This window comes from Cnephaeus nilssonii, assembly GCF_951640355.1.
Source record: "Cnephaeus nilssonii genome assembly, chromosome: 5".
Taxonomy (NCBI): Eukaryota; Metazoa; Chordata; class Mammalia; order Chiroptera; family Vespertilionidae; genus Cnephaeus; species Cnephaeus nilssonii.
Window position 1 is genome coordinate 22695126 of NC_137076.1, and position 26112 is coordinate 22721237.

Consider the following 26112-nt stretch of genomic DNA (forward strand, 5'->3'; position numbering starts at 1 on the left):
TACGTGCTCTCAGCATTTGGCCCGCACTATCTCATTTTACCAACACCCGAGGGATGGGTGGGTAAATCCCATTTCACAGATGAGGAGCTCTTAGGAGTTTGGGGCTCCGTTCCCGCGCCCCCCCCCCCGCGACTTACCCCCAGGCATGGGGCACTGGGATTTGAACCCAGATCTGCCCAGAGCTTGCCTGCAGGCAATGGGGCGGGGGGGGGGGGGCTCCCGTGCACTTAAACTTGAATTCCCGTAAACCGAATGGCTCCAGGAGGCCTGAGCTTGCACACACAGGGAGATGAATTGTTTGTTTTTTGAGGGGTCCCGGGAGACCCAGAGGCCTCCACTCCCCGCTTTGACCGCGCTCACTCTTTTTGGGTTTCCGCGCACCAAATGGAGGACCTCTGAGCGGAGCGGATCCAGAAGGGCGTGGGGAGCAGACGAAGTGCCGCGGAGAGGGGGCGCCGGGCAGGCTGAGCCCCGCAGCCCCAGGGGCCGCCGGGAGCCCCGCCCCTCTGCCCCGCCCCCTCCCCGGGCGCCGACCTCGGCGGTCACGTGACGGGCCCGGCAGCCGCTGGGGCCGGAGGGCGCGGCGCGCGGACGCGGCGGCCTGGTCAAGCGGGGCCGGAGTGGAGCAGGCCGAGCGGGCCGCGCCCCGGGCCTGGGTCCCGCTGTGCCCGCCCCCTTTCCGCCCTTCACACCCCGCGCGGGGCGCACGCGCGCCTTCCCCGCTACCCCTCCCTCCGCACGGGGACCCCTGGCGGGCGGCGCGAGGACATGGCCAGCGACGCCGTGCAGGTAGGCGCACCTGCCTCCGCAGCCGCTCTGCGGCCGCCGGGCGCCCCCGCCCGCGCGCTGCCGGGATCCCCGAGACCGGGGCGGCCAGGGCGGGAGCCTCCCGAATGCCCGGCGTCCCTTCCCTGGGCCCGTCGGGTGGAGCCAGCACGGCCCCCCTCTCGGCAGGTGGAGGTAGGCAACAGGGGGAGCGGGGAGGTCCGGGAGCCCTCGCCGCACCCCCAAGCTCCACCCCTCCCCGATAATTTGAGGGGGCGCCGCGGAGGTGCGACTTGGGTTGTCTGAGGCTGGCTGTGCGTCCCAGTGCTTGTCGCCCCCGTCACTCGCCTCCCCTCCCCCTCAGGGTTTGATCCTCGGCAGGTGCCGCTTTACCTGGGGCAGGTGCTTGGCATGGTGCCTCGGGAGGGGAGGAGGCCACGCGGCCCGGCCCGGCCCTTCCCCCGCACAACAAAGCTCCAGTGGCCCCGCCTCCGGACTGAGGTTTACGAGGGTCCCGACGCTCCTCCGATTGGCACCTGTTGGCAGAAGTGCCCGAGACACCTCATTAGGTGGGGGGACCGGGAGTCCACAGGGCCACCCTCTGGGCTGCCAGGTGGAACCTCATCCCAGGTGGGAATACCCGGGTCTACAGGCTGGGGATTTTCTCATACCGGGAATCCTACCTGGGCATGGGGAGCAGGGCTGGGTCACCCCCCACACACACATACACACACACACACACACATATATATATACACACACAGAGGCACAGGTGACTGATGCCAATCTGCCGCCCAGCCTTGTACTCCCCGTGCCACCTGGTGGACATGACAGCCCTGAACTCACCTCCCCCACCTTTGACAAGCAGGGCCAGGGTGACGTCTGACCTTTGGTTCAATGACCCAAATCTGAGACATGTCCTGTGCCCCCTTAGTGCCTCACCATCTCAGCGTCGTCTGTGGTGCTGTGTAACCAGGTTCTCGTCTCCTTCTGCACCTGCCCTCCATCCCCTCTGTGTCTCCCCCATGTCCCCTTGTCCCCCACCCCAGTCCTGCTGATGGCCTGCCAGCCTTGCCGAGGAGCTGGGCGTATATGGTGTTGCAGATCACACAAGGTCAGACCTTGGGGCTGGGGAGGGCCAGGGTCCCTGTCTCTCCCCAGGGCCCTGAGAGGGCTGCTTAGGGATCCCCATTATATGCATGTGCTTGGTATGTACCAAACATGACCGGGATGGAGGCTGTGATTCCTGGAACGAGGCTGGACCCGTGCCCTGGTTCCCCTTCCCATCTCTTGCCCGCTTTCACCCCCCTCCTATTCATCCTTTTCTTGTGGCTGCTTGGGCCTGCCACCCTGTCCCTCTGTCTGTCCCAACTTGTGCCTGTCTGTTCTGTGTCCGGCAAACGGATGTCCTGTCCAGATTCCGGAAACGCCCAAAGCATTGAAATCTCCGGACGTGGGGGTCTAGGTCCCGTTGCTCTTGGAAGAGGGGAGGATTCTGGGACGTAGGCCTGAGGTCTCCTGCTTTCCAGTGAGAGGTGGTGGAGCAGGGATTCTCTAAGCCTGGGCCAGGCCCCTGACTCATGGGTTCACCCTGCTGGCCCTCTGGTGACTCCTGCCTCCTGGGTAGGAGTGAGTCACTCTAGGGAGAACCCAGGAGGTCAGGCCTCCCTTCCTCCCTGCTCTGCATATTCTCAAGCCTCACCTGCCGGAGGTCAACTGCTCCTCTCTGCCTGGACCCCCATTTGAGATGGTTCTGCTCCTGGCTGCACCCCTGCTCTGCCTGCTGGGGGCTGGGTGGGGCTGGGCAGTGGGCACGGCCTGGTTGGGAGTGGGTAGTATTAGATGACCCTGAGTTTAAATTCCAGCGATGTCACTTCCCTGCCGTGTGTCCTGGGCCGGGTGCCTTTGTCTCTCTGAGCCTCCGTTCTGCTGTTAGAAAAATGGGACTAAGGGTGTGTTCATGGTTGGGAGGAAACGTAGACCAGCACTCTGCCAGGTGGGGCTGCTGTGAAATCCTTACCGGCAGTCCTAGTCAGCAGCGCAGGGTGTCAGGCTGTGTCCTTTAACCCAGGTTTCTCAGCTTCAGCACTATTTTATTTTTTAATACATTTTTTATCGATTTCAGAGAGGGAGAAACATTAATGATGAGAGAGAATCGTTGATTGGCTGCCTCCTGCACGCCCCCTACTGGGAGGTCGAGCCCACAACCCAGGCATGTGCCCTTGACTGGATTCGAACCCGGGACCCTTTAGCCCGCAGGCCGGTGCTCTAGCCACTGAGCCAAACCGGCTAGGGCAGCCTCAGCACTGTTGACATTCGGGGCTGGATCATCCTTTGAGGTGGGGACTGTCTAGTGCACTCTAGGTTATTGAGCAGCATCTCTAGTCTCAACCCACTAGATGCCAGTAGCACCCACCCCCTCCTCACCCCCCGTTGTGACAACCAAACATGTTTCTGGGTGATGTCAAAAGCGCTCAGAGGTGGGGTGTGCAAAATTCCCCACCCTCATTGAGAACTGCTCTGTCATCTCTCTGAGCCTCAGTTTCCTCACCTGTAAAGAGGGGGAGAATGATGGCAGCTGCTCAGGATCCATGTGAGTGATTGGGGGGATTGTGGGGTGTGGCTCTTGGCCTGCCATAAACCCTCCCTGGGGGCAGCTGCCCTCGAGGCTGGTCAGGAGCCAAGGAAGTCTTTCTTCATCTGTGAAATGGGATCTCTGGGGGCGGGGGGCGCGGGGAGGAGGGGTGTTAACATAACAGCGCCTGACAGCTGAGCCAGCACTAGGATTCTGGGCACTCCTTTAAGTCCTGGTTCTGCCTCGTGCTGGCTGTGAGACCTTGGGACAAGCTATGTCACCATTCTGGGCTTCAGTTTCTTCATCTTAAAAATGGGGTGATAACATCTGTAATACTTTCAACAATAAAGATAAATTTATAAAAGAAAACAGGGTGATAATAGCACCTGCCTCATGGACTTCATTAATTGCCCTGGGTGCAGCTTGTAGTAACTACTGTTATTACTATTCACGTCATACTTGAGCTTCAGAGAACCACTGGATTGGGGTACCCTCACCCCACCCCTCCAGTACTGTTTTCTTAGATCTCAGGGAGGTGCCCCTGGCCAGGCCAGGCCAGGCCCCCTAGGCCTCCAGGCTGTAGTCAGCAGCAGTGGGCACCCAGAGGAAGCAGGAAGTTGTGACTGCCTGCATCTGCAGGCAGGGGGCTGGCTCATGTAAACAACCATGTGCATTTGCATATCAGTGTACACTCGTGTTCTGTGCACATACCTGAAGGTATCTGAGAGTGTGCATACCTCAGAGCCAGCCCCAGGAGCCTGTATGCACTTGGGGGAGCCTGCCTTCAAGTTCATTCAGACGGGGGCTGAGGAGAAAGGTTCCCTAGATGCACAGAGCCCCGGAGCTGGCCCAGCGCAGGGGTTGCTGGGAGCTAGCAGGAAAGAGGAAGTGGCCAGTGAGAGGCCCGGGTAGGGCTGAGGTTCAGGAAGAGGGCAGGGCCCTCAGCCGGGACCCAGGATGGCGGAGGCTGATCCCCCTTTGGACCAGGAGCTGGAGGTGGGGACTGGGGTTCCTGTGGGAGGAGGGCAGAAGAGGACCCCAAGCAGCACAGGCCAGAGGCCCTGCTCTTGGTACCCCTCAGTTTTGGACAGAAGAGAGGAGAGAGGTTGGAGTTTCTGTTTGGAAGATGGAACTATCTGAGGCCCTTGGGGACTCCCACGTCAGGGAGATAGAGGAAGAAAGAGAGGGCTCTGCTCTTAGGTCCTGGTTGTAGGGGATGAGAGCGGGGAGACGGGGACTGTCATTGCGACCTCCTAGTTTTTTTGGGTATAACAGAGGGAAGATGAGGCCGACCTTAGCACTTGCTAGTTTGAGATAGAGGAAAGGGGAGAAAGAACCTGTTCTCAGGACCCCAATCCCATAGTTTTTGGGGGGCAGCAGAGGCCTGCCCTTGATTCTTCCTTGATTGGGGAGCAGCAGAGGGAAAATGGGGCCTCCTAGTCTGGAGGGACAGCAAAGAGGAGAAGGGGGTCTGCCCACAGGACCTTGCCATTTGAGGGGGCAACGAAAGGGAGACAAGGCCTATCCTTGGGGCCCCCTAGTCTGGGAGGACAATGTAAGGGAGATAGGGCCTGTCCTAGGGGCCCCCCTAGTTTGGGGAGCACAGTGGTGGGGCAATGGGGCCTGTCCTCCAGAATCTCACCGTGTAAGAAATAGATAAAGCGAGACAGGACTGTACCTATGGGGCCCCTGAGGCGGGGCATTGTCTCACCTCCCAGTTTTGGGGGTCAGAGGATGTGGAGCAGGCCCTGTCATGGGAGCCCCAGGCCGGGAGGAGGCCAGGCTTGGCTGGCTGAGTGGTCTTTACCCCACATCCTCCTGGCCCCACTGACCCTGCTCTGTCCCCGCAGAGTGAGCCCCGCAGCTGGTCCCTGCTGGAGCAGCTGGGCCTGGCAGGTGCTGACCTGGCAGCTCCCGGGGTGCAACAGCAGCTGGAACTAGAGCGGGAGCGGCTGCGGCGAGAGATCCGCAAGGAGCTGAAGCTGAAGGAGGGTGCCGAGAACCTGCGCCGGGCCACCACCGACCTGGGTCGCAGCCTCGGGCCCGTGGAGCTGCTGCTGCGCGGCTCCTCCCGCAGGCTCGACCTGCTGCACCAGCAGCTGCAGGAGCTGCACGCCCACGTGGTGCTGCCTGACCCTGCGACTGCCACGCATGGTGAGCAGGGCCTTCCCAGAGGAGGCGGGACTCCGGGGCACCACTGCTAGGGACTGAGCTGCGGGTTCCCAGAGGGAGGGTAGCCCCATCTCCACCGACCCCCAGGGAGACACACTTGGTTACAGTAGCCTCCACCCTCAAATACAGTTCGAGCAAACATCAAAACCAACACCCAGAGAAAGGACCAACATCCAGAGACTTACAGTGCCACACAAGTACCCAAAACCACACATAGTCACACCAACACCCAGACAACAGCCAAGGACCTAGACACAATCATGTGAATCCCAGGAAGGCTTCAAGTCACCACAGCACCCAGAGACTTCCATACTACCACCCAGCACCCAAACAGATGCACACACAGTCACACCAACACACAAACAACATACACCCAGAGACTCACACACGGCCACACCAACCCCCACAGATTCACATAAACACAGCTGTCTAGCTCTTCCAGACGTACACTGTCCTATCAACAGCCAGAGACTTGTATGCATAATGGGACAAGGCCTGAAGACCCAACACCACTTTCACCAACACCCAGCCTTTCCATACAATAGGCATACCATTAGCTAGGGACCCACACTGTCATGTTAGTACTCTGAGATAGTGAGTTAGGCCAACACCCAGAATCTCATATGGTCACATCTACACTTAGAGTCACTCCCACAGTCACATTACTCTCCAGAGAGTCACACAGAGGCATGCCAGCTCCAGAGACATGAGTATCTGGCTGTACACACCCAGACACTCAGACACAGTCATACCATCACCTGAGATCTGAACATCCAGTTGTGCCAACAGTCAGAAACATGCTAGGGTCACCCCAGCACCCAGATTCTCACACAGTCCTTTTTCTTTTCTCTTTTTAATGTTTTCTTGATTTATAGAGAGAGGGGGAGGGAAAGGGATAGAGAGAAATATTGATGAGAGAGAAACATCATTGATCAGGTGCCTCCTGCACGCCCCTACTGGAGATAGAGCCTGCAACCTGGGCACGTGCCCTGACCCGGAATGAAACCAGCAGCCTCTTGGTCCATGGGTAGATGCTTAACCTCTGAGCCACACAAGCCGTGCTCACACAGTCCTTCCCACCCTGCTGTCTCCCATAGTTACACAAGCGCCTAGGGAGACGCACACTGGCTTCATCATGCCAATACCCTATGGGTTACAGATAACCCATTCACACCCATGGCCTCCACACAGCTGTGTAAAGAATTAGGGGCTTCTGTTCACGGTCCCACCAACACTGAGGACTCAGGCACACCTGGACACTTGCCCACGCCCATTCATGCAGGTCCCGCCCTGGCCCTGAGGGGGTTCCCTGCGAGGTCTGGGGTGGTTGGATCCTCAGGGCCCTGGCCCTGGATGGAATCCAGGTTGGACAGAGGGCAGATCCTTTCAGCTGGGAAGACGGGGACTGCCCAAACCTCCTGGGCAGATGGAGGTGAGGGCCCTGGTGACTCTGTCACACCCACCTCTCTCCAGATGCCCCCCTGTCCCCTGGTGAGGGTGGCCCGGCCTGCTCAGCCGCCAACCTGAGCCGCGTGGCTGGTCTGGAGAAGCAGCTGGCCATCGAGCTGAAGGTGAAGCAGGGGGCAGAAAACATGATCCAGACATACAGCAACGGCAGCACCAAGGTAGGGCACAAGCAGGCACCCCCATGTGCATGCATGCTCTTGAATAGGTCATGGGCAGCGGGTGGGAGAGGTTGGGGGCTAGGGGAGGACAGGGACTGATGGGGGGGGAGGCAGGACTGGGGTACAAGCAGGCCCTAAGGGCATATGGGGAAGGGGGTGACTGTGTGATGTCAGACAGACACATGACAGAGACTGTCCTCCACACTTAGTTGTCCCCTAGAGATTTGAGGGTGGCCATGGTCAGGCCCACACACAGCCACTCACTGCTAGTGGCATCTCTCCGACACATGTCAACACAGGTCAACACCTGGATGTACACATGTCATCATCCTAACATCCAGAGACATCCAGATGCATACCCATGTCATAACATCTAGAGTCACAGAGTCATAGCAACCCCTAGACACACACACCATCATAACATGTAGAGACACCACTTAGACCAGTGATGGTGAACCTATGACACGCGTGTCAGCACTGACACGCGTAGCCATTTCTGATGACACGTGGCCGCATGCCGAGGATGAAACATTTGCGACTAGAGTCTTGGAGTTAGTTTTTCCTCAAAGTGACACACTACCCGAGTTATGCTCAGTTTTTTGGCGAAGTTTGACACACCAAGCTCAAAAGGTTGCCCATCACTGATTAGACCCACAGATACACCATTAAATTCACACCCAGAGACCAGAGTTTTCATACAGATATCCCCCCCCAGTCATACCAACACGGGGGACACTGTCACAGGTCTGTCTGTCCCAACACCCAGAGACACTCACACAGACAAGCAGTCAGACATGCTGCTAGAGACACTTGTTCACCCATGCTCGTGTGCACACACACACACACACACACACACACACAAATATTACATGTGAGGAAATAAACTACACAGATTACTTTTTCTAGCTTTTATTGAGCCGTAACATACAGACGTATGGGAAGCTTAAGTGTACAACCCAATGAAATTTTACCTGTGTACACACCACCCCATCAAAATCCAGAACATTTCTAGTCACCCAGAAAGTTCCCTCCTGCCCCCTTCAGTCAATACCCAGGCCTCTGTCGCCACAGGTTAGCTTTGCCTGGTTTTGAAAGCACAAAGTGGATGGAAAAATCCACAACCAATTTCTTATTTTTATTTTTAATATGGAATGCTTCACGAATTTGTGTGTCATCCTTGCACAGGGGCCATGCTAATCTCTGTGTCGTTCGTTTTAGTATATGTGCTGCCGAAGCAAGCATGACAACCAGTTTCTACTACTTGTACGCACAGAGCGTCCTGGGCTATGCCCAGTCATTGCAATACCTTGAACTGCACACACAAACATCTGGAGCCCCATTATAGCAGACTGTCTCATACACCCACCCAGTCACCCTTACAGACTCACCCACATGACTACAGTCAGGGCTACACCTGCCATGGGGACGTGCATGCGTGCTAACAGCTGATGCGAATACAGTGCCTGCTGGTGCCAGGCACAGCCCTGAGCTCTTCATACAGATCAGCTCCTTTAATCCTCAGCCCAGTGCGGATCAGTGCTCTTAGTACTGATCCCATTCCTGCAGATTGAGGAAACAAGCCCAGAGAGGTTAAGTGGCTTGCCTGAAGCCACACAGCTGTGGCAGAGCCAGGATTCAGGCCCCCTGGGCTGCATCACTCCTTTACATCCAGGAACACACAAGCACTCTGTCACACGGTCACCCAGGCCTGCACTGTGTGGACAGTAGGGCCGGTGGTTGGACCCCAGCTGTTCAGCAATCCTCTCACGACCTACCTCTGCCCCCAGGACCGGAAGCTGCTGTTGACAGCCCAGCAGATGCTGCAGGACAGTAAGACCAAAATTGACATCATCCGCATGCAGCTCCGCCGGGCGCTGCAGGCCTGCCAGCTGGAGAGCCAGGCAGCCCCAGAGGAGGCCCAAGGTGAGCCCCTCGCCTTGAGACAATCTAGCCTGCATTTAGACTTTTGCAGCTCAGCTCTCAGCCCTGAGAGGGAGCCCTTTCTGTGGCAGAGAGGTGGGTGCTGTGACTCACTCTGTGACTGGAGCCTATTCCCAACCCTCTCTGGGCCTCAGTTTCCCATTTTGTCCCACTTGAAGTTTACCCTAGATCACATATTGGCAGACTATAGCCCACAGGCCAAATCTGCTATTGCTTTTTTTCTTTCTTTTGTAAGTGAATTTTTATTGGCACACAGCGATGCCCATTCGTTTACTATCATCTAAGGCCAGTTTTGCACTGGGACAGCAGAGTTGCATAGTGGCAACAGAGCCTGTGTGGTCTGCAAAGCCAAAAGTATTTACTCCCAATTTTTATAGGAAAAATTGCAGACATCTGGACTAAGTGGTTGCCTTGTCACGTTGGTTCCCGTTGTGTAAATCTGTGGGTGTCCGCAGCATGTGTGTCTCTGTCAATGAATGCCTGAGGGGTGTCTCAACCTGATTGCCCACCTGAACTTGTGACAGGGTCTTGATGTATTGTGTGACTGTGTCTGCTACTGATGTGTGTCAGCATTAATGTGCCACAGACTGTGGGGACCATCGGTTGAGAGTATGCCCTAGTAACTATGCTAGTTTGTGTGTCACCATGACAGATAGAGGAGTGTCAGCTGTTGGTGGGTGTTAGGGTGTTTGGGCTGCGATCACAGAACCATAGACTGTGTGGCTAATGAACAGAAATTTATTGCTCACAGTCTGGAAGCTGGAAGTCCAAGATGAAGGTACTCACAGTTCCAGTGTCTGGTGAGGCCCACTCCTTGGTTCATAGATGGTGTCTTCAAGCTGTCTTCATGTGGGGAAAGGGGCGAGGGAACTCTCTGGGGTCTCTCTTATTTATTTATTTAAAAATATTTTTATTGATTTCAGAGAGGAAGAGAGAGAGAGAGAGAGAGAGAGAGAGAGAGAGAGAGAGAGAGAGAAACATCGATGATGAGAGAGAATCATCGTTCAGGCTGCCTCCTGCACGCTCCCCACTGGGGATTGAGCCCACAACCTGGGCATGTGCCCTGACCGGGAATCGAACCTTGGCCTCCTGGTTAATAGGTCAATGCTCAACCACTGAGCATGCCAGCCAGGCCTGGTGTCTTTTTTATTAGGGCACTAATCCCATTCATGAGGGCTCCACCTTCATGATCTAATCACCTCCCAAAGGTCGCACCTTCTAATACTTCTGGGTTTCAACATAGAAATTTCAGGGAGACCCATGCATTCAGACTAGCAGTAGGGCTTGTAACTCAGATGACAATGTGTGTGTCTTTGGGGTGGGGGGTATCAGTATGACTGTCCATGTGATTGTCTCTCTGTATTGTGAATACCCTTGTGGGTTTCTCAGTGATGGTGTGTGATGGGGTGATGGTGGCCATGTGCCTCTCGGTGATATGACCTTGGGGACAGTATGACTTTGTCCTGTAAGTGTAAACGTCTCAGCGATTGTCTGAGTGCCTTGAGACAGCAGGTCCAGAAGCAAGAGTGTGACTATGTTTGTAAGATGACGTGCCTGTGAATATCAGGGTTCCTGTGGCACTGTCTGTGTATTGGTGTGCAGGTGAGTGCCATACACCTGTGGGTAATGGTATGACTCTGTGACTGAGTGCCAGGGTCTGAGTCTGGTATACAGGACAGCGGGACTGTCGGGTTGTTTCCCGTCTTTTGCTCTTAGAAAGAAGGCTGCCATGAATAGTGTACCTATGTCAGGACAGCCATGGATAAGGGTGACCATGGCCTTGTCCTCTGGGTGACAGGTTCCATACACCTGTGTGACCGTATGTCCTGGTGCCTGTTCCTGTGTCTTTGGGTGATGGCTGCGTCCTGCGTCAGTGACTTCACACTGGGGGTGACAGCCCGCTTTCTCGACATCAGGTCCCCATGCCTGTGGGTACTGGTGGCACTGCCCTGCCGGGGTGACCGTGTGGTGGCATCTCTTTGCCTATCCCTATGCCTTATCTATGTGGCCGTGTGATCCCATTCTTATGATTTTCCCCGGGCTGGAGTGAGAGTCCTGGGAGTTCTGCCATGGTGTGACCGTGTGTCTTAAGGGTCTTGTGAGCATGCCCATCTGCCTCTGTGACAGTGTCCCTTTGCCAAAATTGGGTTGTTCCCAGTCTTTTGCTCGTAGAAAGAAGGCTGCCGTGGATAACAGTGCACCTGTGTCCAGTGCAGAGGTGTTTCTATGGGACGTAGTCCCTGAATTGGGATTGCTGGATCAAAGAGTAAATACATTTGTGATTTTGACAGACATGGCCAATCTGCCTCCCTTTGAAAGGCAACTTGTATTCCCATCAGCAATGAATAAAAGTTACTTTAAAAAAAAATGTCCTTGTGTTTGTGTGACTATATTCTTGTGGCTGTCCAGTTGTCCATATGACTGCCTGGGGATGAAGTGGGATCCTGACAGTGTTTCTGTCCCTCCGCCTGTGTTGACAGCATGCCTGTGTGTGTGACTGCCCAGTGTGGCAGCCTCTGTCCCTGAGACCACCCTTGGGAGTGACAGTGTTTGGATAAAACAGCCTGACCACCCCTTGGGTGAAACTCCATGCGTGTTGGTGCTGACATGTCTGTGGCCAGTACCAGTTTTTATTTATGGAAGGCTGTGTGTCTGGTCTGGGTTGGTTAGACCTGGGTTGGTTGGTGAGACCTGGATCCCAGGCCCGGCTCACTGCCCTGTGTCCTGTGCCCACAGGGAGTCCGGACCTGGGGGCCGTGGAGCTGCGCATTGAGGAGCTGCGGCACCACTTCCGAGTTGAGCACGCGGTGGCGGAGGGCGCCAAGAATGTGCTGCGCCTGCTCAGCGCCGCCAAGGCCCCGGACCGCAAGGCAGTCAGTGAGGTGAGCAGCGAGGTCTCCATGTGAGAGGGGCGGGGCCTACACGAGGGGCGGGGCCTCTGTGAAGGGGCGGGGCCTCGGCATGGCAGGGCTGCGGTGAGGGTTGGGGCTTTAGTCCGTGTGATCAGACCTACTTTTCAGGGGTCGGACCCAGAAGGTTTGGGTTTGGGGCCTCAAGGGAAAAGGGGCCGTAGGTAGGACTTAGTCGAAGGGAGGGGCCTGGGTCTGCGCTTGAAGGGCAGCCCCAGCCCAGCTGTGTCCCCAGCCGGCCCTGCTCCTCCTCCTGCAGGCCCAGGAGAAGCTGACCGAGTCCAACCAGAAGCTGGGGCTTCTTCGGGAGGCGCTGGAGCGGCGACTTGGGGAGCTGCCCACGGACCACCCCAAGGGGCAGCTGCTGCGCGAGGAGCTCGTTGCAGCCTCGTCCGCAGCCTTCAGTGCCCGCCTGGCCGGGCCCTTCCCTGCCATGCACTATAGCACCTTATGCAAGCCCGCACCGCTCACAGGTGGGTCCCGACCTCCCCTCCCGAACCCACCCTACAGCTCTGGACTCCTGACCCCTCATTGTCCCCAACCCCACGACGCCCACCCCTCACCCCCCACCCAAAGATCCAGACTCCCATCCCACTGTTCTCTCACTTTTCCATTCACCCCAACCCTCCAGCCTGGGCCCCATGTACCCTGGACTCCTGTCTCACTTTCCCCACCTCCCCATCCAGCTCTGTCTTTTTCCTGCAGCCACAGTCCCTCAGTCCAGCCACTCACTCTCAGAACCCTCAGCCCTGAACCTCTGACCCTGCCCCTAACGCCACCCTCCTTAGACTCCTCAGCTGCTACCTCACCAGACCAACCCTGCTGTAGGCCTCAGCCCCTGCCCTAGACCTCAGATGGCCCTCTGAATCATGGCCTAGTTCTGCTCTGCTTCTCCTTGCCTGGACTTCCAGCCTACACGCTTTTCTGTCCTAAACCCCAGCATCCAGAACCCCTCCCCAGCCTGGCCTGCTGCAGCCTCTCCCCTCCCCCTGGTCCCATATTTCTTATTTCTGGGCACAGCCATCCTGTATCAGATCCCCTGCCCCATTCTGATGGTCCTTCTCCAACTCCCACTTGCGTGCTGGCTGTTGCTGTATAGTATACCCACTTCACCTGGGGCCCCCTCCCTTCGACCTGCCCCAGTGGTAGTTCCCTCCTGAGCCTGCCCCTCCCTCAGGGACCCTGGAGGTGCGTGTGGTGGGCTGCAGGGACCTTCCAGAGACCATCCCCTGGAACCCCTCACCCTCAACGGGAGGGCCTGGGCCCCCGGACAGCCGCACCCCCTTCCTGAGCCGGCCAGCTCGGGGCCTTTACAGCCGAAGTGGAAGCCTTAGTGGCCGGAGCAGCCTCAAAGCAGAAGCCGAGAACACCAGTGAGTGGGTCTGGAGGGATGAGGTGGGGTGGGGGCTCCTTGGATACCCCACATGTATAACACTCTAACATCACACTCATAAGATGGGTACTGGAAAACAAAACAACAGGTGTTAGGGAGGGTGTGGAGAAATGGGAACCCTTGGGCACAGTTGGTGAGGATGTAAAGTGGTGCAGCCACTGAACAGCACCACAGATCCTCAGGAAATTAAACATGGAAGTACCATTTGACCCAGCAGTCCTGCCTCTGAGTATATGCCCCAAAGAGTTGAAAGCAGGTTCTTGAAGAGACATTTGCACACCTGTGTTCATAGCAGCATGACCCAACAATAGCCAGAAGGTAGAAGCAACCCAAATGTCCATTGAACCACGTCGTGCTGAGTGAAATAAGCCAGTCACAAAGGACAAATGCTGTGATTCCACTCATGTGCGGTGTCTAGAGTAGTCCAATCATAGAGGTGGGAGGAATGGTGGTTCCCAGTGACTGGGGGAGGAGGATGGGGAGTTAATGCTTAATGAGGACAGAGTTTCAGTTGGGGCTTATGAAAGAGTTCTGGAGATAGATGGTGGTGATGGTCACATAACAATGTGAAATACTTAATGTCACGTGGCTGTACACCTAAAAATGTTTATGATGGTAACTTTTATGTGAATTTACCACAATAAAAAACACACTCATATACTAGTACATAAAGTATGTGTAACGAAAAATAACAATAGGGCAAACATTCATATATCCACCACCCAGGTCAAGAAATGCAACTCTCTGGAAGCTGCCTCAGGTTCCCTCCCCAATTCTAGCCCCTTCCTTCTCTGTCCTAGAGGTAGCTACTCTTCTGACTTCATGGTTATCTTTTTATTTTTTTTCTCCTTTTTTGGTTTCCTTTGTAATTTTAGCACTTCATATATGTGGAAGCATACAGAATGTATTCCATATCAGTGGCTTCTTTCATTCAACATTGTTTGGAAGATGGATCCATATTGTTGTGTGGAACTATAGTTCATTCATTCATTTTTACTCCTGTTTAATAGTCTATTGTCTTAAACTGAGCCAAATCAAATTGATCTCTTTCAGTTTTTTTTTGTGTTTTTTTTTTACACAACTCTTAATATATTTTTTAAATTGATTTTTAAAAATATTTTTTATTGATTTTAGAGAGAAAGGGAGGGGATTAGAGAGTTAAAAACATCAATGAGGGTGAAACATCAATTGGCTGCCTCCTGCACTCCCCTCACTGGGGATTGAGCCCACAACCCAGGCATGTGCCCTGACCGGGAATCAAACTGGTGACCTCTTGGTTCATGGGTCAAAGCTCAACTACTGCGCCACACTTGCCGAGTTGATTTTTTTTCTTTCTTTTTTTAGAGAGAGAGGACAGGAGAGAGAGAAAAAGAGAAACATCAATCTGCTGCCTCGTGCATGTCTCTTTTGTGTTTTTTTTTTTTTTAGGTAAAAAATAGTTGAATATCAGCAATTTCATGATTTAGTAATAAGACTATGTTGTCATTTATATAGGATGTTCCTCAAAAATTTATACACATACTTTGAATAATTATAAAGGCAGTTTTTATTAAAATACATTTCATTTTCAAAACTGAGCTATCAGCTATTAAAGTGTGTATACATTTCTTTGGGACACCCTATGTATTAATTCTTCTGTTAATGGATAGGGAGATGCTCCAGTTTGGGGCCATTATATAAGCATTATATTATGCATCTCCTGATGCATATCTGCATGCATTTTTCTAGGGTGAATATTTAGGAGTACATTGCTGGAATGTGCATATAGAATAAAAGTAAATTTGGATCCCTACCTCACATCATACACAAAAATCATCTGGAGGTGAATTAAAGGCCTTAATATGAAAGGTAGACCTAACCAGTTTGGCTCAGTGGATAGAGCGTAGTCCTGCCGACTGAAGGGTCCCTGGTTCAATTCCGGTCAAGGGCACATGCCCAGGTTGCGGGCTCAATCCCTAGTGGGGGGCATGCAGGAGGCAGCCAATCAGTGATTCTCATCATTGATGTTCCTATCTCCCCTCTTTCTCTCTGAAATCAATAAAAGAATATTTTTTAAAAAGATAGCATAGCAGAATATTATGATAGAAAATATTATGATAAAAATATTTAATCAGATATAAGAGCTATATCCCCGCCCCAGCATTTCCTGACCCTCTCATCCCCCCACCCCCCTTCCCCGGTTGCAGGTGAAGTTAGTACTGTGCTCAAGCTGGATAACACGGTGGTGGGACAGACATCCTGGAAGCCATGTGGCCCCAACGCCTGGGACCAGAGCTTCACCCTGGAGCTGGAGAGGGTGAGCTAGGTTGGGGGACAATGGGGCCTGGAGGAGGGTTCTGGGCCGTGGGCACCCCCAAATGACGGCCCTCTTCCTTTCCCTTGAGGCACGGGAACTGGAATTGGCTGTGTTCTGGCGGGACCAGCGGGGCCTGTGTGCCCTCAAATTCCTGAAGTTGGAGGATTTCTTGGACAACGAGAGGCATGAGGTCCAGCTAGACATGGAACCCCAGGGCTGCCTGGTGGCTGAGGTACAGCCGGACCCCTGACCCTGAGAAAATACTTCCTGCATCTCCAGCTCCAAATTTGGAAGATATGTATCGATTGGGCTCAGAACCTTGATAGAAAAGAATCTCTCATTAGTTACATCAGTGACACAACTTAAGCTTGGATTGGTTTTGTTTTGAGGCAAGATTTAAAAAAAAATTTTTTTTTAATCACAGAATTTTGTCAAGCCAGAAAAGAAAAACAAAACTTGGCAACATGTCATGGCCCATGGCAACATGTGCTAGCAGAGCCACGGTCAAGTAGAGAGATTGCTTCTGCAGTGGGTTAGGGTTCAAGTCAGGGGATCCCACCCTCAGCACTGTAGACATGGGGGCAGATCATTCCCAGTTGCAGGGGCCGTTCTGTACATTGAGTAGCATCCCTGGTTCCCACCCCCAGGATGCCAGTTGCAACCCCCCAGTTGTGACAGCCACAGTGTCTCCAGACATTGTCAAATGTCCCCTGGTGGAGAGGCCATGATCTGAGTAACATTCCTAGCTGACCCCTTGTCCTATGTCCCAAGTGCTTTGCTGACGTTCACTTGTTAATCCTCACAACAATCCAATGCACAGCTGACAGTGGAGGAAACTGAGGCCCAGAGAAGGAAAGTCCCTGGCCCTTCATTTAGCCCAAATTATCCTCAAAAATGTTTTTAATTTGCCTCTAACATATCCATGTGCCCTGTTTTCTATATACATACATCTCTCCCCCTATCCATATCCCCATGTGAAAATTCTTACGTGATCTCATAATCCAGGAACTGAAGGAAACCAGAGAGGAGCTGACTTCAGTGGCAGGCCAGTTTCTTCTGCGAGGAATGTCCCAAACCAAGCGAGAATGGTGGGGGTGGCCCCGGGGGCAAATGCTGAGGCCTTCGGGTTTCTCTCTAGCATTTGATTTTGTTTTATGCTTCCCCAGAATGCCATCCGGTGGAACTTTCTATAGTTCTGTTGTCGATGAGCCAACAATAGTTGCATTCTACTGTGGGAGGAAATGTTTTCTGTCCGTGTCATCCAGTATAGTAGCCGCCAGCCTAGTAGCCACTTGAAGTGTGGCCAGTGTGACTGGGGAACTGAAACGTTAATGTTACTTAAATTTTGCTCCACTTAAATAGCCACATGTGGCTAGTGGCAACTGTATTGGACACATATAAAGTGACACCATTCTGTGACGTTAGCACTTTCTAGAAGATGTGTTGGAGTTTGGAGAATTCATCTAGACCAGTGGTGGCTCCACCGGGGTGGGCACCAGTATCACCTGGAGGGCTTACTGAAACAGACCGCTGGGCCCCACCCCGGGTGTTTCTGAATCAGTGAGTCCAGGTGGGGGGCTCCTGAATCTGTGTTTCTAGCACCTTGCCCGGCAATGCTGATTTGCAGGTCTGGGACCACTCTCGGGAATCAGGGCACTAAGTGACGTAGGACCTTTTGCTGGAGTTGAATGTGCATCTTGTTGGGTCAGACTCCCTCCCCACCCCTTGAGGAAGGCTTGGGTGCCTGCTTCTCGTGTCTCCAAAATGGCACTCTCTCTCTCCCTTCCTTGCTCTCTCCTTGCCTCCCGCACGCGCCCCAGCTGGGGCCGAGGAGGTGGCTCTGCCAAGTGGTGGATTGGTTTTGTAACCCCTTAATATGATGCAATGCCACAGTGATCGGAATCCCCAAAACATGCACACCTCTGCTCCTAAGGGCTTCTCCACTACGCTGCCTGGAAGTGGGCAAGGGTCCTCACCCGTTGACCCCTCTCCCCAGGTCACCTTCCGCAACCCTGTCATTGAGAGGATACCCCGGCTTCGACGGCAGAAGAAAATCTTCTCCAAGCAGCAAGGTGAATGGGTGGGTCGGGGCAGGGGCGAGCCCAGGGGTCCCAGGAGCGTCTCGGAGGGTGACCCTGCCCCGTCCCCCCAGGGAAGGCGTTCCAGCGTGCCAGGCAGATGAACATCGACGTCGCCACCTGGGTGCGGCTGCTTCGAAGGTTCATTCCCAGTGCCACAGCCACGGGCACCTTCAGCCCGGGGTCTTCTCCCGCACCTGAGACCCGATCCACAGGGTAAGGAGGACAGGCCCTGGGGGTTCCCGCTGCCCCTGTTGCCTCTCAGGGTGCTGGGTCCCAGATACACCCTCCTTTTTTGTACTACAGCGACATATCCGTGGAGAAGCTTAACCTCGGGGCTGATTTGGACAGCTCCCCCCAGAAGAGCCCTCTGTGTTCTCCTTCCAGCCCATCAAGCCTGGTAAGCATCTCGCTCCTCCCCTAAGCCTGGCTAGGCAGCATCAGGGGGTCTCCTTCCCAGCTCAAGGCCCAGAGACCACCAGGAACTTCCCTGGGTCACACAGCACTCCTCTGGCAGAACCCGGGTCCAGTTCTTTTTGTTGTTGTTAATCCTCACCTGCGGATATTTTTTCTATTGATTTTTGTTAGAATGGAGGGAAGGAGGAAGGAAGAGAAAGATTGAGAGAGAGAGAGAGAGAGAGAGAGAGAGAGAGAGAGAGAGAGAGAAACATCGATGTGAGAGAGACACATCAATTGCTTGCCTCTTGCATGAGCCCCAAGTGGGGCAGGGATTGAACCTGCAACCCAGTGCAAGTTCCTTGACAGGAAATTGAACCCGTGACCCTTCGATTCTTGGACCGACGCTCTAACTACTTAGCAACACCTGCCAGGGCAGGGTCCAGTTCTTCAGCCTGGATAAAAACATGAGCTCAAGAGCCAGGCCTCCTGGGTCCCCATTCCTGCTCTGCTACCTCCTAGCTGTGTGACTCATGCCAAGCACTGCCCTGTAAAAATGAGCATGTTTAAAACTCATGTCAACGATGGAAGTCAAGATAGTGGTTTTCTCTGGGTGGGATGGGGGTGGTTATTGATAGGAGGGGGACACAGGGGAGCCTGCCAAGTGATAGGAGTCTTCTGCATCTTGATCTAGGTCAGAGGTCAGCGTACTTTTTCTGTAAAGGGTGATATAATCAATATTTTCATCTTTGTGGGCCAGATAGCCTTGCTCCTAACTATCAACACTGCCCCTGTAGAAAGCAGCCACAGGTAATGCTAACGTACACTAATGAGTGTGGCGGTGTTCTGGGAAAACCTTACTGACGGACACTTAACCCTTTGCACTCGCTTGCTTTTTTCTCGATTCCTTTATTCTACTCGGGATTTAATTTTTTAAATACCCCAGATTTTACAAAGCACAGCAATAGAATAAAAAACTGGAGTTTCTTTTCATACAAACTTATTTATTTGGATTTTTTTATATACAAATTATTGATACATTCAAAGAGTATAAAAAGAGCTGCTACCGATGCTAACCGTGTCGAGTCACACTCGACATCCGAGTGCAAAAGGTTAAGTTTCAATGATACATCGTTTTCCTAGATCAGGAAGTATTCTTTCGATATTTTCCCATCCCTTTAAAAATATAAAGACCATCCTTAGCTTACAAACCATAGGAAAAAGAGCATTTACCCACCCCTCGTCTAGGCTTGGGGACCCAGGTGGACATATACTAGTATATGATAGCTGATCCTTTCACCACCTTCCTGAGTGCATTTATTATTATTATTATTTAAAAATATATGTTGATTACAGAGAGGAAGGGAGAGAGAGAAAGAAATAAAAACAAATAAGGAGAGAGAATCATTGATTGGCTGCATGCCCCCTACTGGGGATCGAACCTGCAATCCAGGCATGTGCCCTTGAGCAGAATTGAACCCAGGACCCTTCAGTCTGCAGGCCAACGAACGCTCTGTCCACTGAGCCAAACCAGCTAGGGCCTGAGTGCATTTTATGTCTTATTTTATTTTGTTTGTTGATCCTCACCCGAGGATATTTTTTTATTGATTTATTTAGAGAGAAGGGAAGGGCGGGGGAGAGACACAGAGAGAAACATTGATGTGAGAGACACAACGACTGGTTGCCTCCCGCACATGCCCCAACGGGGGCTGGGGATTGAGCATGCAACCAAGGTATGTGCCCTTGTCTGGAATCAGTCCTTGGGCCAGCACTCTAACTACTGAGCAAACCCTAGGGCTATTTCATTTAAAATAAAAATAATAAAAAATAGCCTTGGCCGGGTGGCTCAGCTGGTTGAAACATTGTTTAACTCCAAAAGGCTGTGGGTTCAATCCTGGATTGGGGTGGGTATAGGAGGCAGCTAATCGATCTTTCTCTCTCACATCGATATTTCTCTTTCTCCCTTCCTTGCTTTCTAAAAAATCAATTAAAAAAACCCCACACCCATATCCTGGGGTGAGGATTAAAGAATAAAAGAAAAAGAAAATCCTACATGCTTCATGGCATTGAATTAAATGAGATATCTCATTATATGAGATGAGAAGAGTTTGGCAAAAAAGAAACAAACCCAAACCTCCCCCAAATTAATGACACTGATGGTGGGGAAAGATGCAGGAAAACAGACAGCCCACGGGCATGCCCGTTGCTATATCACTTGGGAGGGCCTAGCTGGCTGAGTTAAAAATGGACACTATCTTGCCCTGCCCAGAGGGACTCAGCAATTAAAGCATCGGTTCCTGCACCAAAGGGTCTCGGGTTCAATTTCCGGTCAAAGGCACATACCTGGGTTGCAGGTTCGATCCCCGGCCCCAGGAGGCCCGTGCAGGAAGCCATCAGTCAGTGTGTCTCTCTCACATCGATGTTTCTCTCTCTCTTTCCCCCCACTCCTTCCTTTCCATTCTTTCTGAAAAGCAATGGAAAAAATATCCTTGGGTGAGGATTAACCAAACAAAAAACAAACAAAGAAATGGATACTGTCTTGACCCAGAAATCCCACTCTGGACCTCCCCTGGATCTTCACACATGCATCACCAGGATGTTCACTTCAGCAGCTTTGTGAGGGCAAAAGAGTGGAAACAACTTCAGGGTCCATCCATAGGAACCAGTGCTAAATAAATGACAGTGGAATAGTATGCAGCTGTGAAAATGAAACAAGTCTGGTGTAGACTGATTCCCAGACAGATTGTCCAGTGGGAGAGGCAAGGTTAGAATATTGTCAATAGAATATTGTGCAAGGAAAGTGGGGCCTGTCCTGGCACTTTGGTTCATGTGGGTATAAAATATAGAAAGATACCAAGGAAACCACTAACAGCAGCTGGCTCTAGGGAGAGCAGCTGAGGCAGGCAGGACTGTTTTAACCTGTTTGTACTGATTGAATTTTTGGAACTGTGTTATTTTTCCCCATAAAAATATTATATTTGATCCTTTTCAAAGTTACATATAGATGTGGTATAAAGAATTAAATGGTGTCCTAGCCAGTTTGGCTCAGTGGATAGAGCGTTGGCCTGCAGACTGAAGGGTCCTGGGTTCGATTTGGTCAAGGGCACATGCCCAGGTTGCGGGCTCGATCCCCAGTAGGGGATCCATGATTCTCTCTCATCATTGATGTTTCTATCTCTCTCTTCTCTCCCTTCGTCTCTGAAATCAATAAAAAATATATATTTTAAAAAGTCTTGTTAAAAAAAAAAAAAAGAATTAAGTGGTTCCAAAGGACTAATACCAATAAAGGTAATAAGTAGATAAATGGTAAAATATGTTTACAGCATGAAATGTACTGGAGAGAAAAATAAAGCAGAAAAGGGGGAATAGAGAGGGTTGGTGTTGCGGGTTCTGTTACGTATTCCATAGAGTGGTCTGCTGACCACCTACGAAGGTGACATTTGAACAAAGGCTTGAAGGAGGTGAGGAAGGAACTGTGCAGAAAAGAGAGTTCTAGGCAGAGGGAACACTCCGTGCAAAGATACTAGGGTGGAAACGGCCTGGTCTGTTCAGGGCACAGTGAGAGGAACTTGTGGTTAGAGGGACGTGAACGAGGGGCAAGTGGGAGCAGAGGTGAGGTCAGAGAGGTGACAGGAGCCTTGGTGGCTATTGTGGTTATGGGGTACCTCACTCTGACCCCCTCTCTCTGCTACAGAGTTCGCCAGTCCAGGAGACAACCACCACATCTCAGCTGCCTTCAGAGACTCAGGAGACCCCAGGCCCCACCCTCTGCAGGTGACACCCCTCCCCTGTCCACCACCAACCACCGCTGCCCACTGTCCCGGTCCCCACTAGTGTCCTCTCTCCACAGCCCTCTCAGGAAGTCACCCCTGACCCTCGAGGACTTCAAGTTCCTGGCGGTGTTGGGCCGGGGCCACTTTGGGAAGGTGAGACGGTGGCAGAAGTTGAAGAGCTGGGAGTCCACACCCTTGGGTCTCTGGCCTGGGTGCTCAGGCCACCCCCGCCCACTGTGGTTGCAGGTGCTGCTTTCTGAGTTCCGGCCCAGTGGGGAGCTGTTCGCCATCAAGGCTCTGAAGAAAGGGGACATTGTGGCCCGAGATGAGGTGGAGAGGTGGGGACCCTGCTCAGGCCATCTGAGAACATCAGTCTTCTCTTCTGGGAAATGGGAGTCAGAGTAGTCCTTTCTCCCACTTATTAAGCTAGAACTTAAGAAAATACTCTTTTTGTAACATTTATTTATTTACTTATTTATACTGACTCTTAGAAACATCCACTCTGCACTTTATATTCAGTGACTCATTTGTTCCCCACAACAGCCCTGTGGAGTAAATACTGTCATTGTTCCCATTCCCCTGATGGCACAGAGAAGTTGAACAAGTTGCCTGAGGTCACATAGCCAGTAAGCAGCAGGTCCAGGATTCAAACCTAGGGACTCGGGCTCTGAAGCCTGTGCTTTTTTTTTTTTAATTGATTTCAGAGAGGAAGGAAGAGAAAGATAGGAACATTAATGATGAGAGAGAATCATTGATCGGCTGCTTCCTGCACACCCCCTACTGGGGATTGAGCCCACAACCCGGGCATGTGCTCTGACCTGGAATCAAACCTTGACTTCCTGGTTCATAGGTCAGTGTTGAACCACTGAGCAACACCAGCTGGGCTGAAGCCTATGCTCTTAATGGTGCCATTGCATTGCCTCAGCTTTGGGGTCAGGGCCCTGAGTTCAAATCCCATCTCTGCCACAGACATACTTAAAGATCCTGGGGAGGCTCTTCCGAGCCTCAGCCTCCCCCTCTATAAAAGGTGAGTAATGATGCCTTTCTTGCACGGTAATCAAGGTGGATTAAATGAGAGACTGAATCTGGAGTATTCTGCGTAGTGCCTGGCCTCCTGTAAATTCTCAGAAACACTGAGATTGTCCCCAATCTCCTTGACATCTTTTTGTTAATCAGGAACCCAATTCGTGCAGGCTTAAGCAAATAGAAGAATTTATTGCTCTGGGTCAGAAATGTCCAGGGGTGTCTGCCTTCAGGCATGGCTGTATCCAGGTGCTCAGATGATGTCTCTCAGTTCTGCTTTCCTGGGTATGGAATTTGCAATCCCCTCATGGCGGCAGAGATGCCCTCCACCCAGCAGTTTAAGGCTCATCCACCTGCTTTAGCCCTTCCTTAAAAATTCCAGGAGATCCCAGTCACATGCCTATGTTGCGGGCTCCATCCCCAGTAAGGGGCGTGCTGGAGGCAGCCCATTGATGTTTCTCTCTTTCTCTTCCTCTCTGAAATCAATAAAAACATTGTAAAAAAATATATTTTCATTGATTTCAGAGAGGAAGGGAGAGGGAAACAGATAGAAACATAATGATGCGAGAGAATCATTCATCAGCTGCCTCCTGCACGCCCCCTACAGGGGATTGAGCCCACAACCCAGGCTCAATGTGCCCTTGACCGGAATCGAACCCGAGACCCTTCAGTCCGCAGGCTGATGCTCTATCCATTGAGCCAAACCAGCTAGGGCAATAAAAACATATTTTTTAAAAATTCCAACAGAAATCCTGAGATTGAGCCCCATTGGCTTGGCTTCCTCATTCCTGAATAAATTGCTGGCCAGGGAGATGGGGTGCTTCAATTAGCCCACCCCTTCCAGCTCCCCAAAGAGAAGTTGGGGGACTGTTACTAGGATGACAGATGGATTCTAGGTGCCTGTTTAGCAGACAAGGCTGCCGAAGTTCAGAGATATAAAGCAATTTGCCCAAGGTTGCACAGCCATAGAGGCCTTCAACAAATATCCAATGTTTGAAGACTCTAGGGAGTGTGAGAGTTGTGGGTAGGGAGCTACTATGCTCTCTGACCCCTGTCCCCACCCCGTCCAGCCTGATGTGTGAGAAGCGGATCTTGGCAGCGGTGACCAGCGCGGGACACCCCTTCCTGGTGAACCTGTTTGGCTGCTTCCAGACACCGGAGCACGTGTGCTTTGTGATGGAATACTCAGCTGGTGGGGACCTGATGCTGCACATCCACAGTGACGTCTTCTCCGAACCCCGAGCTATGTGAGCCTGGGCCCTGCACCCCATGCCTCAGCCCCTTCTCACTCCTCCCACTAAAGATCGCCCCCCCCCAAGCCCTTGGAGTCTGGTCAAATGAGGGATGGGGGGCTTTTGAGAATGTGGCAACCAAGTTTGTATGATCTTCCTGTGGGGAGGCCTGGCTGCCTCACACCAGCCTCTCTCTGCAGCTTCTATTCAGCCTGTGTGGTGCTGGGGCTGCAGTTTCTCCACGAACACAAGATTGTCTACAGGTGTGTGCGTGTGCGTGCTCGTGCATGCATGCTCTGCCCACTGGGGGGCCCTCAGGCTTGAGGCAGGGCCCCCATTCCCACTCATCCCTCTTTACACCCCCCCCCCCAACCCCTCACAGGGACCTGAAGTTGGACAATTTGCTCCTGGACACGGAGGGCTATGTCAAGATCGCAGACTTTGGCCTCTGCAAGGAGGGTGAGGGGCGGGGCCGGGATCTGAGGGTATTAGACAGAATTGGGGGGAAGGAATGGAGTCCCCAACCCTACCCAGGTTATCTCACAACCCCACCCTTGATCCTGGGACAGGGCTGGCTGGACCCCCTCTGTCCCCCAATAATCTCACATGTCCCTGCTGCCCCAGGGATGGGCTATGGGGACCGGACCAGCACATTCTGTGGAACCCCGGAGTTCCTGGCCCCCGAGGTGCTGACAGACACGTCGTACACGCGGGCGGTGGACTGGTGGGGGCTGGGCGTGCTGCTCTATGAGATGCTGGTTGGTGAGGTGAGGCCACAGGCTGCCCCCACCCTGCTTGTCCCTGGGATGGCACTGGAACCTGCGAGTGCCCAGGGGTGGAATCAGAGTCTGCCTCCAACACGTGTTGTGTGATGGGGCAGGTGGCTTCTCCTCCCTGGCCTTAGTTTCCAAACTGTAAAATGGGGTACATGCCCTCTGTGTGCAGGTGCAGCCAGAGCAGAGGGCTTTGGGGCTGGGTGTGGCATGGCCAGAGGCGGTGCCTAATTCATTCACCCTGTTCTCCCTGCTTTCTCCCTGTTCCCAGTCCCCTTTTCCAGGGGACGACGAGGAGGAAGTATTTGACAGCATCGTCAACGATGAGGTTCGCTACCCCCGATTCCTGTCAGCTGAAGCCATCGGCATCATGCGCAGGGTGAGGACCCTCCAAGCTGGGGTATACTGGGGAGGGGCTCCGGGATCCAGAGGGGAAGACTGATACGGTGCCCCCACCCCCAGCTTCTGCGGAGGAATCCGGAGCGGAGGCTGGGATCCAGCGAGAGGGATGCAGAGGATGTGAAGAAACAGCCCTTCTTCAGGGTGAGGACCCTCATCCTTCCAAGGACCAGGCCGTCTCCCCCTAAGACCCCGTTGCTTCACCCTCAACATTGTCACCCCTGCCTTCCCTCGCGCACCCTCACTGACCCTGCTGCACCCATACCTCCTCCAGGCTGGCCTGGTGGGAACCACTGCCTTAGTGTAGACCAGGCTCCCCTGATCCTTTCGGACCTCCCAGCCCCGTCTGCTCTGCCCCTCTATCTCGTGGCTCAGATGGACCTCCACAGATCCAGAGGTGGAGGGGGTGCAAGGGGCTGGCCTCTCATGCCCTCTGTGCCCCAGCCCTCCACACTGACCTCCCCCCACTCTCCCTACAGACCCTGGCCTGGGACGCCCTGCTGGCCCGGCGCCTGCCGCCGCCCTTCGTGCCCACACTGTCAGGCCGCACAGATGTCAGCAACTTTGATGAGGAGTTCACAGGGGAGGCCCCCACGCTGAGCCCCGCCCGAGACTCGAGGCCCCTCACTGCCACGGAGCAGGCGGCCTTCCGGGACTTCGACTTCGTGGCTGGGGGCTCTTAGCCTCTCCCCTGCCCTTGCTCCCACCCAGCTGTTGTTAGTTTTTAAAAATGCCTTTGGGGTTTGCCCCCTCCATGCATCC

The 26112-nt window shown here is 53.2% G+C and overlaps 1 protein-coding gene across 2 annotated transcripts; it reads left to right on the plus strand.

Moving 5' to 3' along the window:
- The first annotated feature begins 536 nt into the window (after positions 1-536).
- Positions 537-26109, plus strand: PKN1 (protein kinase N1). 2 transcript variants are annotated; one of them, XM_079770499.1, is made up of 22 exons: positions 537-789; positions 5191-5494; positions 6986-7137; positions 8925-9060; positions 11815-11960; positions 12247-12460; positions 13165-13359; positions 15567-15676; positions 15765-15908; positions 17673-17748; positions 17829-17970; positions 18061-18154; positions 21845-21924; positions 22001-22076; positions 22170-22261; positions 24017-24193; positions 24379-24441; positions 24561-24637; positions 24803-24945; positions 25223-25330; positions 25414-25494; positions 25830-26109. In XM_079770499.1, exons 1-22 carry the CDS (start codon positions 769-771, stop codon positions 26031-26033), a joined length of 2835 nt encoding a protein of 944 aa, XP_079626625.1. In that variant the 5' UTR covers positions 537-768; the 3' UTR covers positions 26034-26109. The 2 variants fall into 2 exon arrangements, with proteins under 2 accessions (XP_079626625.1, XP_079626624.1); XM_079770498.1 differs by lacking the exon at positions 537-789 and adding an exon at positions 4221-4336.
- The last annotated feature ends 3 nt before the right edge of the window (positions 26110-26112 follow it).

Excerpts from the sequence above, each read along its gene's own strand:
- PKN1 (XM_079770498.1), top strand. The coding sequence starts at position 4,298 with ATGGCGGAGGCTGATCCCCCTTTGGACCAGGAGCTGGAG. Across the intron at positions 21,925-22,000 it reads CCAGGCCCCACCCTCTGCAG|CCCTCTCAGGAAGTCACCCC; the intron begins GTGACACCCCTC and ends CTCTCTCCACAG. Across the intron at positions 24,194-24,378 it reads TTCTCCGAACCCCGAGCTAT|CTTCTATTCAGCCTGTGTGG; the intron begins GTGAGCCTGGGC and ends CTCTCTCTGCAG.